The sequence below is a fragment of the Apteryx rowi genome, unplaced genomic scaffold (genome assembly GCF_003343035.1).
Source record: "Apteryx rowi isolate R43461 unplaced genomic scaffold, aptRow1 scaffold_451, whole genome shotgun sequence".
NCBI classification, from domain to species: domain Eukaryota; kingdom Metazoa; phylum Chordata; class Aves; order Apterygiformes; family Apterygidae; genus Apteryx; species Apteryx rowi.
In genome coordinates this window covers 149567-162078 of record NW_020450707.1, presented here as the reverse complement: position 1 = coordinate 162078, position 12512 = coordinate 149567, and the positions used below count along the sequence as shown (strand labels likewise).

General features: G+C 62.3%; 1 protein-coding gene across 3 annotated transcripts in view; it reads right to left on the bottom strand.

The window, feature by feature from the left end:
• WWP2 (WW domain containing E3 ubiquitin protein ligase 2) overlaps positions 1 to 12412 on the bottom strand; it is a 50919-nt gene extending 38507 nt beyond the window's left edge. For all 3 annotated transcript variants that reach the window (XM_026077421.1, XM_026077422.1, XM_026077423.1), the window contains exons 1-4: positions 12350 to 12412; positions 9115 to 9199; positions 7956 to 8103; positions 7512 to 7630 (exon numbers count right to left, since the gene is read on the bottom strand). In XM_026077421.1, coding sequence (XP_025933206.1) covers positions 7512 to 7630; positions 7956 to 8103; positions 9115 to 9184 — 337 coding nt within the window. In that variant the 5' untranslated portion in view covers positions 9185 to 9199; positions 12350 to 12412. The remainder of the gene's footprint in view (positions 1 to 7511; positions 7631 to 7955; positions 8104 to 9114; positions 9200 to 12349) is intronic.
• Between the last annotated feature and the right edge of the window lie 100 nt (positions 12413 to 12512).

Here is a 12512-nt window from a genome sequence, read left to right as displayed (position 1 = left end):
GGCAGCTTAACGAGACCATGGCAGCCGCAGCTCCGCACGCAGACAGGAGCTGCAGCTTTGCACAGAGGCAGCCACCCCGGGAACACGATTCGCCGTTCTTCCCTCGCAGACGCGGCGCCAGGCTACAGCGGCGGGGGAAAGGAAGCCCGTTAGCTCACCGGCTCCGCGAGCCGAGGCGCAGAGCAGGGGCCGGCAGCTGCCACGCGTTCACCAGCACCTGCGAGGCGCAGGGCCTGCCCCRCTTCCCGGGCACGGGCGCGCGGCGGCCACGGCTCCCGGCCTCCCGCGACGGACACCTGCCACACGTGCAGCCCCCGCAGGGCCCCTGCCGGCTGCCCGCAGCCCCCTCCAGCGGTGCCCCGCAGCCTCTCCCACGCAAACCCTCCTCCTGCGGAGCTGCTCTGGGAATCGGACCTGCCTCCCCAGGGGCAACAGGAGAACCACCAGGCCCTCGGGCAGGCAGGGCTCTAGCGCAACTGCAGCAATGCCCTGCCGGAGCCAGCACGACTGAAACACCCAGCTCCGCCACCAAAGGCCAGAAGAATTTGGCTGCCCCAGCCTGGGACACCAGCCCAGACGCTTCCTGACTCATTTGCTCAAATAATATTTTTATTATACACAGATTGCTCATGACACAACAGCACCATTTTCTAGTAACCTGCTTTGTCCCAAGCAAGCACAGGGATGGGGTGCGGGACCTGCCAGCGGGAGCAGCCTCGGCAGGGCAAGGGGAACATGCTCTCCGCAGACCCCCCAGCCCATCTCCAGCTCACGGGCAAGGCACGCTGGCAGAGGCCCCAGAGCAGCAAAAGCTTGTGCGACTGCCATCCACATGGTGCCTACGGTTCCCGGCCACCAGCTCAGCGCAGCGCAGCCCAGCCGCTGTGCCTGGCAGCTCCCGCTGCAGCTGCGGGCAGGGAGCGCTCCCCTCGCGGCTCCGTGCTCCTGCGCTGCCCAGGCTGGAGCTCCTGGACCAGCCGCGTCTGCTGGGCCACACACACAGCCCGGCGCACCGGAGAGCGGCCAGTGCAGCCCGCTGCACAGAGCCRGGGCCGGGGTTAAGCTGCAGAGACCACGGTGCTGTTGAGGGATCAGGAGGCTGCCGCTGGCCTGGCCATCGCTGGAAGGACCAGAAGCAGCCTTGCACCCTTCAGCCAGCCCCAGAGAGCAGCTCCTTCCTCCCCTGGCAGGAGCCTGCGGTCACCACCAGCTAGGCACACGCAGGAGGACGCTCCCAGCACTGCTCTGCAAGGGCTGATGCCAGCACAGGCTCGGGGGCGATGGAGGCAGAAGGGCAGCAGGGCAGAGCTGTTTTACCCGGCCACGCTCAACCGGAGGGCCRAGAGCCAGGGGTCCACAGGGCTCAGTCAAAGGCAGCCCCTGGCCCGGAGGGGAGCCGCCACGAGGTGGCAGGGGAGGGGCACAGGCCGAGACGAGGACAGCACAAACCCAGACCGGCCACCGGGAAGGGAAACAAATGCAACAGAACAGGACCGAGCCGAGGTCGGTCACAGCGCTCCCGCTGGGAGCACACACCTGGATGGCACGGAGAGGCTCCAGGACGCCCCCGGCTGCGCCCTGTGAGGAAGGACCATCTCGATGCTTTCCAAACGCCTGCCTGCAGTGAACTGCCTGCACGGGACTGGCCGCAGGCACAAGGACAACGCCGTGCTGCTTCCAACCCAAAGACCCCACAAAGCGGCCAAGAGCTGAGCACAGACCTCCCCGCAGCTGGTGGCTATCACTTCTCCTGACCTCGCCAGGCAGGAGAACATGCTCACGCAGGCAGGGCAGAGGCAGGAGCCCAGGCCTGATCTGCTGCTTGTTACCCACCTATCATCACCTATCATCCCAATCAAGGGATTTCACTTAAAGGTACATCCACTTAAAGGTATTATTCTCAACGTGCTTCCAAAGGGAACCGATCTCACAGACTGTTTTAAGAGTCCAAGATAGAAGATGCTACTGAACACGGCCCAAAACCAGAACAAATCCAGACCCTGTTTTCCCCCGGCTGCTCTAAGCCATAATAATTCGCGTTTCCTCTGAGCCATGCGGAAGCCGTGTCCGCACACTCYGGGGATCCTCTCCATCCCCCTTCTGCAAGCGCCGGGCAGCTGAGCGTGCTCCGCTCGCCCTGCCGGAGCGGCACAGACCCTCATTGTGAAGGCTCCCAGCCTAAGGGGGAAGGCAGCGCGGTAGCAAAGACAAGGTGTCTCCAAGTGAAGGATGTGAACATGAACCTCCCAGCCGGCTTCCTTCTCCCCCTCTCCACCCCCTTCAGCTTTTTTAAAGAAAATAAACACTAGCAGAACCTTCCATTCACTGTCCCCATCCAGCACACAGGACRCACAAAGGGACATTGCTATTGCACCAACAGAGGGTCCCCTGAACGGCTGCGCACAAAGGCTGCCTGTGTCTCACAAGCAGCCAGAATGTCAGAGGGATTATTATTATTTTGGGAGGGGGTCGGGGGGTGATTTGGTCCTGAATAAGGTCTCAGTTCAGCTACTTCCAGTGCCCTGCGCACGGCATCAGAGCTCCCATTTAGYGGAGGCGAGCTGGAATTCCCACACAGCCCATTAAGCGGATTTACAGTTCCACGAAGTAAGGCTGGTAGCAGCAAGAGCAATAAAGGCTCCGGGCTGAGCCCAAGCCCCCCGGGACCTCCCGTAACCGCACACGTCTGACATGGCTCATTGGCACAAGCATCACAAAACGGCAGCGTGGGGAGGGGGCAGGCCCTCTGCCTCTTCCCTGGGTGTGGTGGCTCCATCTTCTCACACGTGGATGGAAAGACTTCCAGACAGATGGCCTGAGCCTCCCACCCCTTTCATTTCTTAAAACCCTCTTTGCACAGTTCCACTGGACGTGTAGACTCAAATGGCTCCATGCAACCAAAGCTGTATGCACCATCACCCCTCAAGGAAAGCCCTACGTGGAGCAGCCAGGACTGCCATTTATGCAGACAGAAGATGAGCAGATCCTCCAGACACCACAACCACGTGCTCCAAACAGCAATCTATTTGCTCCCGATTAATCTAGAAGAATCAAATCCCAAAGCGAAAGCCCTCCCTTGAAAGGACTAGACAGAAAAGGCAGGGCAACAAATAACTTCTGCGGGGGCTGCTCTCAGGCACGATGGGAGCACCGAGACATGCTGGCTTCCCCCCGGTCACAGGTTTCCCTGCGCCACCCCACAACACTGTGCCCAGCAGGCAGCAGCACGCACAGAACTCACCTCCCTGGTGCTCAGCAGGTGAAGACTAGCTTAAGTTTTGTGCATATCTGTGGCCAAAGGAATGACTCCGTGCTGTGGCCATGATCCCTYTTGGAAGAGGGGGGAGAAGAAGACCTTCCATAGCTATCCATAAGCCAAGGAGCAATCCAGAGTTTAGGGGAAGGGATTATCCTTACTCTCCCAGGCAGCAGGAAGATTTGCCCTGCTACTGACCCAGTCTCGGACACCAGCAACACAGGAGGGCGCAAGCAGCAGGGCCACGCTTCAGCTGGGTGCTCCATCCCGCAGCCACAGCGGCCAAGCTGAGCAGAAGTGAAAGGGCAGCGTGTCACGCTGGARAGGCTGCTCTGAACCGAGGGACCGCAGGCGGCTTAAAAATAACTGTGCCCCGCTCCACTTATCGTAACTGCTAGGTAGCAAAACCAGGAGGACCTCAGACTTCTGCTTCTTTCCTCTGAATCATCACAGCCTTGCGAGCGGAGACGAGACGAAAAGAGAAAGCCAAAGAGCCCGCTGTCTCTGACGGGGGGCAGCTGGCTGTCTGCAGAACAGAGCACTGGCAAGGTCTGGAGCCAAAGGAGCCTAGCTACTCGTTGGCTTGGGAGCAGACAACAGGCTCCCATTCAAGGAGAGTCTGGTGCTGGCCAGGGCACAAGGCAGGAGACAAGGGGACAGCGCTGGCGGTCACGGCCCCATCAGCAGTGCAGGACACTCGAACACGGCACCTGGAAGGTGACCCAGAGCGGGCACAGTCCAGCCCCGCACYGTGACATACCAGCTGGCAACAACCACTCTTACAGGACTATCGCACAGCCACCGATAGAGCCGGCTCATTCAACGTTCCTTTCAGCTAGTCTGTGTGTTTGCTTTCACGAGTCCTTGCTGAAAGAGTCTTTGCTTTTGTACCATGCAGCAGAGCTCCTTTGACAGCACATTCATGAAGCGGGGTCGGCTGCAGCTTTCCAGAGGTTTGGGGGTTTGTTGCTGGCTTCCTGAAAGGATTCCTCAAGGCCGCGGCTCCAGCAGCTCTGCCTGAGGTGCAGCAGAATGGAAAGAAAAGGCTTTGCAGGATCTGTAAAATCTTGGCATATGGTGCCACTCAAGAAACAGGAGCCTGTTGATGTAACTTGCAACCCGAGCAGCAAGTAATAAAAGCCAGCGCTTTCATTTGCAAGCTGCAGCCTGGCTCATTCCTGTCGCTCCAAAGCCTGCCCTGACATCCATTGCTCAGCAGACAGGGGGACCAGCAAAAACCAGCACGGCCCAGTATCAGCTTCCACGCAGACTGAACCGTGGGGCCGCCCGGGGATGCTGCTCCTGCCTCGCACGACGCCTGCACCGAGGAGCTCCTGGAGCCTCGGAACAAAGAGTTTCTTCTGCAGCGCACAGCGGCGGAGGCCCAGGGCAGGGGGCTGTGCCATTGTAAATTAGCTGTTTTAAAGGARCCCCGGGAGCAGCTCCATAGAAGGCTCTAACTCATTTTCTGTGATTAAGCCCATTCTTACCCACCTCTCTGTCTCCCTGTCCAATCCCCCTGTCTGAAACTGGGAGGGTGCTACCTTGCCAGAAAAGAGGCTGCGTAGAGGGCCTCCGAGATGGCTGCCAAGGCAATGGGAAACGCAGCAAGTCTGAAAGCAAGGCTTGACCCTTTTGGAGCAGGAGCTCATTTCTGACAGCCTGGGCTATTAGCTCTCCATCTTCCCGAGAGCTCAGGCCCGACTGGGCTCATTGCTGAGCTCTTTTTCTGGGCTCCAGGCCTCAGACCTGAGACTCTTCCACCTGAAGCAAAGTATGCTTGGCAGAAGGACCASGAGAAGGAACAGAGGGAGCTATAGCTTCGCTCTGGCAAGCAGAAACCCTACGTACGTTACCACAGACATCACTGGGGACGGAAAGAGAACACCACCCCTGCTGGAAAACACCCATCTGCACAAACGCAAGGGGACCAGAACAATTCTTCCACACTAAGTAAAACAACTGCAGAAATCCAAACAAAAGATCAGTTATACTCACATACGAGCAACTTACAGAAAACCTTAGTAAGACCAACTAAGTTAGAAAATGGGTCTGCTGCCAGCCAAGAATAGCCCTGGGGGGAGAAGTGCTCCCGCTAAGCACTTCCCAGGAGGGGGATGCTGGCTGCAAGGGTCTCCACAAGTGGCAGAGAGCACACACTCCTTTGAGCACCTTCTCCCAGGCAGGGGGTCACTGGGCTGGATTAGGACATTACCTGTCCAGCTCTGGACGGCTGAAAAGGCCAGGGGGGCTGAGTGCACACGGGTCTTCCTGCAGGGAGTCACAGGGGGAAAAAAGGGGGACACACAGCTGGCCAATTCCCCCACAAGGCTCCAGGAGAGCCTCCTTTGCCTCAGCCATACCTAGGAACTAGGATAACTATGGTCTGTGGGGGTCTCAGACCCACTGGGAGGTATCCCTGTCCTTCCTCGAGAGGCAGCTTGAAATCCCAAATCCGCTTTGCAGAGCTGTGTGACCCGGCCGCTTCCAGTGAGCCCAGGCCAACGTGGGGAAGAGCTGGTGTGCCCAAGGAGCTCGCCATCTCTCAACAGGAAGGAGACGATGCTGGAGCCAGAGGCACAGCAGATAGGATGCATGGAAGACCCCTTCTAGGAAGAKGTCTCCAAGCCCCCTTGGAGATGCAGGCTCTCAGCTGCCACAGAGCTTTTGGAGGAACAGCAACAATCCCTGTCCCAGGGGATGAACACAGAGCTGAGGCTGGAGCAAAGCCGTGAAGGCCAAGAGCAGCAAGTCAGCATCTCAGAGAAGAGGAGGGAGAGGATCCCAGTCTAGACGAGACAGCAAGTGAGAGCACGCAGCTCGCCGAAGACAYGGCGGCTCGGGAGCACAAGCTGCTCCCGCCTCGCGGCAGCACCTTTCCAGCTGAGCAGGGCTCTGCAGCTTTAAGAATCCTCCCCTCCCAGCCCACAGTGTCAAGGAAAAATCTGACACGTTTTTTCTGGTGCATGCTAATGGACAAGCTAGAACAGCCAGTTGCCTTTTCCATTCATTTTCCACAYGGCCCCCTGGGACGCCTGCTAATGAAAGAGCCAATTGTGCCCCTGCTGCCAGGAGCGGGCAGGTAGGGCGGGAGCAGGCGGCAGCGCCGGGAACGCGAGCACGGCACTTGCGCGCGGCTCGGGGAAAAAGAGCTAGGGGAGCGCGCCCCGAGGCCAAGACACGGAGCAGGACTGCCCGGGGCAGGCAGTCTGCCGGCACACCCAGCTCCGCACGCCGCGGGGATAACGCTACAAGCCGCCTTCCTCCGAGAGCGCCCAAGCGGCGGGCAGCCCACCCGGTAACTACCCGGAGGCGGATGGACGTTCAGGTCCTCACGGGCTCTGCGACGGGAGAGCAGCGGACGAGCTCCCCGCGCGAGCCCGCCCGGGATCCAGCAGGCCAAGGGGCAGCTCTGGGCGAGGATCCAGTAACCACGCTGGTCCCCGGAAGCCCGTGGCGTTGAGGAGAGCTTGCTGTCCACCCCAAGGGCCTGCAGGGCCCCGGGCACGGCAGCCCGCCCGCCTCGGGGCACGCTGGGGACGCCACCRCGGTTTCACGGCCTGCAGCCGGCAGCGCCAGGGGAAGCAACTCGCCCCGTCCCCTGGCACGGGGGAGAGTCTGAACCAGCCCCGCGTCCCTCTGGCGCACAGGAGGCCCCTCTCCCCTCTCAATACCAAGTCTGTCTTTTGCCGGCGGCTGAGCTTTGCTTGGAAAAGAGAGAAGGAGCCTTTTCCTGCCCCGCGCAGCCGCGTGCACGGCCCGAGCCCTGAATGGAGGCCTTTATGTAGTAGCTGCCGCCACGGGCCACACTCTGGTGACCACAAATGGCAGCAAATAGCTGAGGGGTTTGTGTTTCCATGCAGGCTGCGGCACCCTGGCTAATTAAGGTATGGCTTCCGTCACACTCCAGCCCCCCACGCCTGACAGGCCAGCCCAGCTCGCACAATGTTGCCTTGTTCTCTCCCGGGGCCAGGGACTGGACGGGGAGCTGCTCCAGCCAGTTACTCCTTCTCCGCCACACACCTACCGGGGAAGGAAATCCTGCAGGAGCACCGCGGAGGACAGGGGTGCAGCACGCCCAGGAGTGCAGCCCGCCATGGGCCAGCAGCGCCCCGCGAAGCTGGCGCCTCTCCCAGGGCGCCCTGCCAGCACCCGTGAGCAGCGGTGACCCTAGCCCAGACAGCCACCTCTCTGCCCAGGGGACGGGACACGGGGCAGAGGCCAAGAGGGAGCCACGGCGAGGGCTCGTACATACGTTTCCCGCCGTTCTTCAGCAGGTTCCAGAGGCTGACGGAGGCTGTGCCCAGCAGCTCGTTCCTCAGAGTGTGGCAGCTCCACACCTTCAGGTCCAGGTGACTCTGAGCCGTGACATTCCTGGAGAGAGACCAGGAAGGGGGCTGTCAGCACGGCCTCGTCCGCTCTCCGCGCTCAGGGAACAGGCAGCACCAGGCCTGCTAGGAGCAGGGAGCAGAAGGGCCCRGGGCAACGCCACGGGGTGACGGGAGAGCCCCCTCCCACCACCTCGCTAGCCTGCCTGTCCCTCGCGGCGTCCTTGCCTGGAGGCAAACGTCTCTGACGTCCGAACGCCCCCAGGCAACGGCAGCTGTCTGGTTCCCCCACGAGGAGCTGCGCCAGGGAGCCCAGGGCCGGCTCAGGCACGCGGCAGCCAGCCCYGCGCCTGGGTGTGGCGGGCACTTACAGGACGAGGGTCTCGTTCCACAGCACCTCAGAGCTCCCGATCTGCTTCCCCGTCTTCTTGGTCTCACTGGGAAGTCCATCACCCGCCACCTCCACATAGCAGTTCATCCGCGACTGGCGGCTCTGCRCCTTGGGCTTCACAGACACAACTGGGCAGAGGGGACAGGCATGGGGTCAGGCCCCAGGGCAGGGCTGCACACCCCCACCCACGCCTGCCAGCCTGGGGGGCCGCGGGGCGCCGCGGGCAGCGAGGAGTCAAACTGCTTTTGGAAGAGGGGGAGCAGGAGGCAAYTCTCCTGATGGCAGCAGTGGCCAGATCCAGGTGCTCCCAGGCACCAGCTCCTGCACGCTGCCTTCCTCCGGCCCCACACCTCCCGTGAACGAGCYGGGGGAGAAAGGAGGTTCTCCAGAGCAACTAGGAAAGAGGTGCCCGCTCAGGTGAGCCTCCAAGTCTCCCAGGACAGACACAAGGTGCTCCTGAAGGGCAGCGCAAGGTAGAGCTGGGGACACAGCTCCGGGCGTCTGGAGCCATCTCGTGGCCACGGGAGCACGAACACGGCCCCAGAAGAGCCACGGAGCAACAGCCCAACCTCAGGCAAGGCGAAGAGGAGGAGGCAGAGCTCGGCAGACAGCCACTCTGCTTCTCAAAGGCTTCTCAGAYGCCCAAGGAGGGCTCTGGGGCTGCAGGCAGCACCCCACGCAGAGGAAGGCCCCTGAGATCATGGCATCCTTCCTSTGTCACTGCCATCGGTGCGAGGCCAGGACGGACGGCTGGAACGCCATCACCAGGTTCCCCTAGATAAACCTCTTCCAAGGTAGGAGACCCTGCCCCAGCCGCCACGTGCCCAGGGCTGCGATCCAYGTGCTGGTAAGGGCGGCCAGTGCCTCGGACCCCCCCAGGAAGCTCGCTGTTTCTCCATCAGGATGGAGCATCTGACTGCAGGGGTGGTGCTGGCTTTCCCCAGCACCCGGTCCCTCCCCAGGAAGGTGTCCCATCCCCAGGGCACAGGGAGAGCACAGGCCTGGGAACATCCCCTCCCTCCAGGGGCTGCTGGCTGCCGGGGCCAGCACGGAGGAATCCAGGACCAGATGCACTCGAAAATCTGCATTCCCGGACACCGGGCTCCCGGCCCCACCTCTAGCGATGCAGCGGGACCCACCTTTCACGGAGAGCTGGGACTTCTCGCAGGGCGGCGCTGCCCTGGCCCTGCTGGAGCTTGCCGAGGCCATGTCATCACCACCGGGCTGGAAAGCAGAGAGACACGAGAGACCTCAGCCCCTCCGCCGTCGCAGGGAGGAAGCCGAGGCTGCGCAGGGCCCCGGGGTCAGGGCTGCTCCGGGCCTCCCTGTGGCCAGTGTATTAGGATGAGCGACCCACGCGGCACGGGGGTTCAATGCCGAACAGCAGCGGTGCGCGCTGGGAGGTGCCGCACCAAGGAGGTTTGTGGATGCCCTCGGTGCTGCCTGTTGCTCACGGAGTGCCGGGAGGGGGCCAGTTCCTCCTCGGCACATCCGAAGGCTTTACCGCCATGTCAGCAGCACAGCGACTCCAGCTCGGGAGGCCTCGCAGACCGCCTGGGACACCCTTGGCACGCACGCAGATACCTAATAAACACAGGTTCCCTCTCACTCCTGTTAAACTTTAACCACGTAGCACAGGTGGAAGCAAAGCTGCGCCCTACAGAGAGGAACCCGTCTCAGCAGCGCCCGCGAGGCCTGGAGAGCCGGGCCGGCCAGGCAGAGCCCTGCGGGACAACACCCCACAGGCGCCCTTTGGAGCGGCTCCAGCTCCAGCTCCCTGTGATCCAAGGGTCACCGCTGACCAYGACCAGCACGAGGACAGAGCAGTCTGCAAAGCACTAGGAAGATGTGGCGTCTGCCCCGTGCTGCTGAGCAGCAATACTGGCCCACGAGCAGTCTGCACGGCCACGGCACAAGGGAGCCTTTGGAAGGAACAAGACAGCAACGCTGCGGGAGAGAAGAGGAAGCTCCAGGCCCTTGAGGACAGGCCAGGTCTTTTCCAGGTGGCAAAATTCCACAGAATCCACCCTGAAACACTGCAGAGCAGCAGCTGAGAAGGGACAGGGGCCACAGCTGCTCTCGGTGGCTGGGAAGGATCACACTGCAGCGCAGGAAACCGAGGACGGGCCTCCAGCTTCCCAAGGACTCGCCACTTCCTCACTCTCTCAGGCACCGCGTTACTGTCGCTGCAGCCACAGCGCTTCGCCCTGCCCTGCAGCACCCGTGGCACCTTGCCTCCGAGACACCTGCCCGGGGCAGGGGAGCTGGCGGAGCGCAGCTGGGCAGGAAGGGCGCGAGGCCCCGACCCCTTGGGACGGCCAGGGACGCTGGCAAAACACGTGGCTGCGCCTCTGCCGAGACGACTGACAACGAAGCAGAAGCAGAGTCACGTATCACGCGCAAGCACGGGTTGGTTGGTTTGGGCCCAGCGGAGCAGCCTATCGATTCCCGTCATCTTCCCGAGCCTGCAGCCAGCCTTTCTGCACGGCGGGCAGAAGAGCCAGGAGGGACCCGCTGAATGCAGACTAACGCAGCCCTGTGGCAGAGCAGCAGCACCTGCAGTAAACGCCAAGGTCGCAGACCACAGGGGCCTGCCCACGTAAGCACCCGACACAACAGGGCGGACGGAGGCCTCGCTGTTTACTCCCCGGGCAGACGCGAACATGAGAGTCTCAATTCTGTTGCCTAGGGCAGCAGCGAGAGCTCAGGCTGAGTCAAACCTGATCCCCCTCCCAGTCCTGCGAAGCCAAAAGCACGCCTCCCGACCAGCCCTGCCAGCCTCTCCCTCCTACCTCCTCCCCGATCAGAAGCCCTCAGGAAAAAGAAGTACAAAAAGGGGAAAAAGCACATCTCCAGTTCCAGCTCTCTGCTGCACAGGAGTCTCTTTCCTTCCCTGGCCCCTCCGCGCCCAACCGTCGCCCGCTCCTTGTTGCAAAGACTCTCCAAGTGCCTCCATCCTGCTGGAGAAGCCGCCGCAGCAAAGGGCCCCTGGGGCTAGCGCAGCCAGCCAGGCCACCAAACCCAGGCCCTTGCTTTACCTTAGCAGGCGCCGCCAGCTCCTTTTTAAATCTGCTCTTGTAAAACAGGGTCTTCGCTCACTCTCCATCCCCTCCCCTGCGCCACCCCAGCACCACCCTGGCTCTATCAGATCGGTGGGTCAAAGCTTGCTAATACACACCTATCCCTTCCCCCTCGCTCCCAACGGGTAAGAATTTACTTATGGAAGGAGGTCTTTTCATGAAACTAATTGCATTTGCTATTATTACAGTTATTCCTACTCCAATTATTCTGCCCACAGATCGCCCTGTCCTTCCCTTAGGATATTGTTATTCTTCGTGTTTGCTGCGAGTCCCCACCTCCTCATTACAGCTTATTTCATTAGCGCCATTAACAAGGACCACAGGAAACGGCCGGGCTCACGCGCCCTTCCGAAGCRGCACCTCCTGCGGCTGCTGTCTGCGATCGGACCCTGGGCTAGACGGACCGCGAGCTCGCCCTGGGGTGCGTTTCCCTCATTAATATCAGTGATCTGACCCCCAAAGTTACCGTCACCCAGGGCTCATTCCCTTCTGGCAGGAGCGCGGATGCCCCTGCCCCCCTCGCAGAGACAGGCGCTGCTTTCGCTCTCCCCACCGGCCGCCCCACGCCAGCCCTTCCCGAGTGAGSTCGCCCCCGGCGCCCGGCAGGCCCCTGCCAGCTCCGCCAGAGCTCGGGAGGGCGATTCGGCGGCCGGTAACCGTGTGGAGTTTCCCTTCCTGGCCCACACCCGTCCCCTCACCAGCCTCGTGCACCAGGGGCTTCCCCCTCCTCACCGACCGACCGGGCCGCAGGCCGTCGCTCACCTACGGTGACGGCAGATACCCGGGCTGCTGGGCTGTACTTCCCTTTTTTTTTTTTTTTTTTTTTTTATTTAAATCTTCACTTTTGCCCCACTTTCTCCTTTCCCGGTTCCACACCATGGCTCGGTTTCCCCCGCCACGTTAGACGCCTCTCAGCTGCCGAAGCCTCGCTGCTTCGCGGCACTGCCCCCTTCCCGGGGTCGCCTCTCCCCCCCGCGCCGCGGGCTGCCCGGGGGCTCCCCCTTCCCCCCCCCGCGCCGCGGGAGCGCCGGGCAGCTCTCGCCCCTCCGGAGGCCGCGCGCCTCCAGCTCGGGCCCCTTCGCTGAACAAACGACTCCCCCTTCGCCTCTCACGGCGCCGCCGAGACCCCGGGGGCACCGGAGCGGGCCGCGCCCAGCCAAGCCACCTTCCGCGGAGCGCAGCGGAGCGGAGCCGGGCCGGGCCGGGCCGGGCCGCCGGGTGGACACATCCCCCCTCCCTGGTCTCGTCCCGTCCCGTCCCGTCCCGTCCCGTCCCGTCCCGCCGCCCCCGTTACCGGCGGCCGCTGCGCTCCCACTTCCGGCTCCAGGGACCGCCGTCATGTGACCCGCGCTCGTCACCTGACCCGCGCCGCCCGGAAGCGGGTCACGCGGGCCGGCGGCTGGAGGCCGGCGGCTCCCGGCGTGCCCCGCGCGGACTACAGCTCCCAGGGGGCTGCG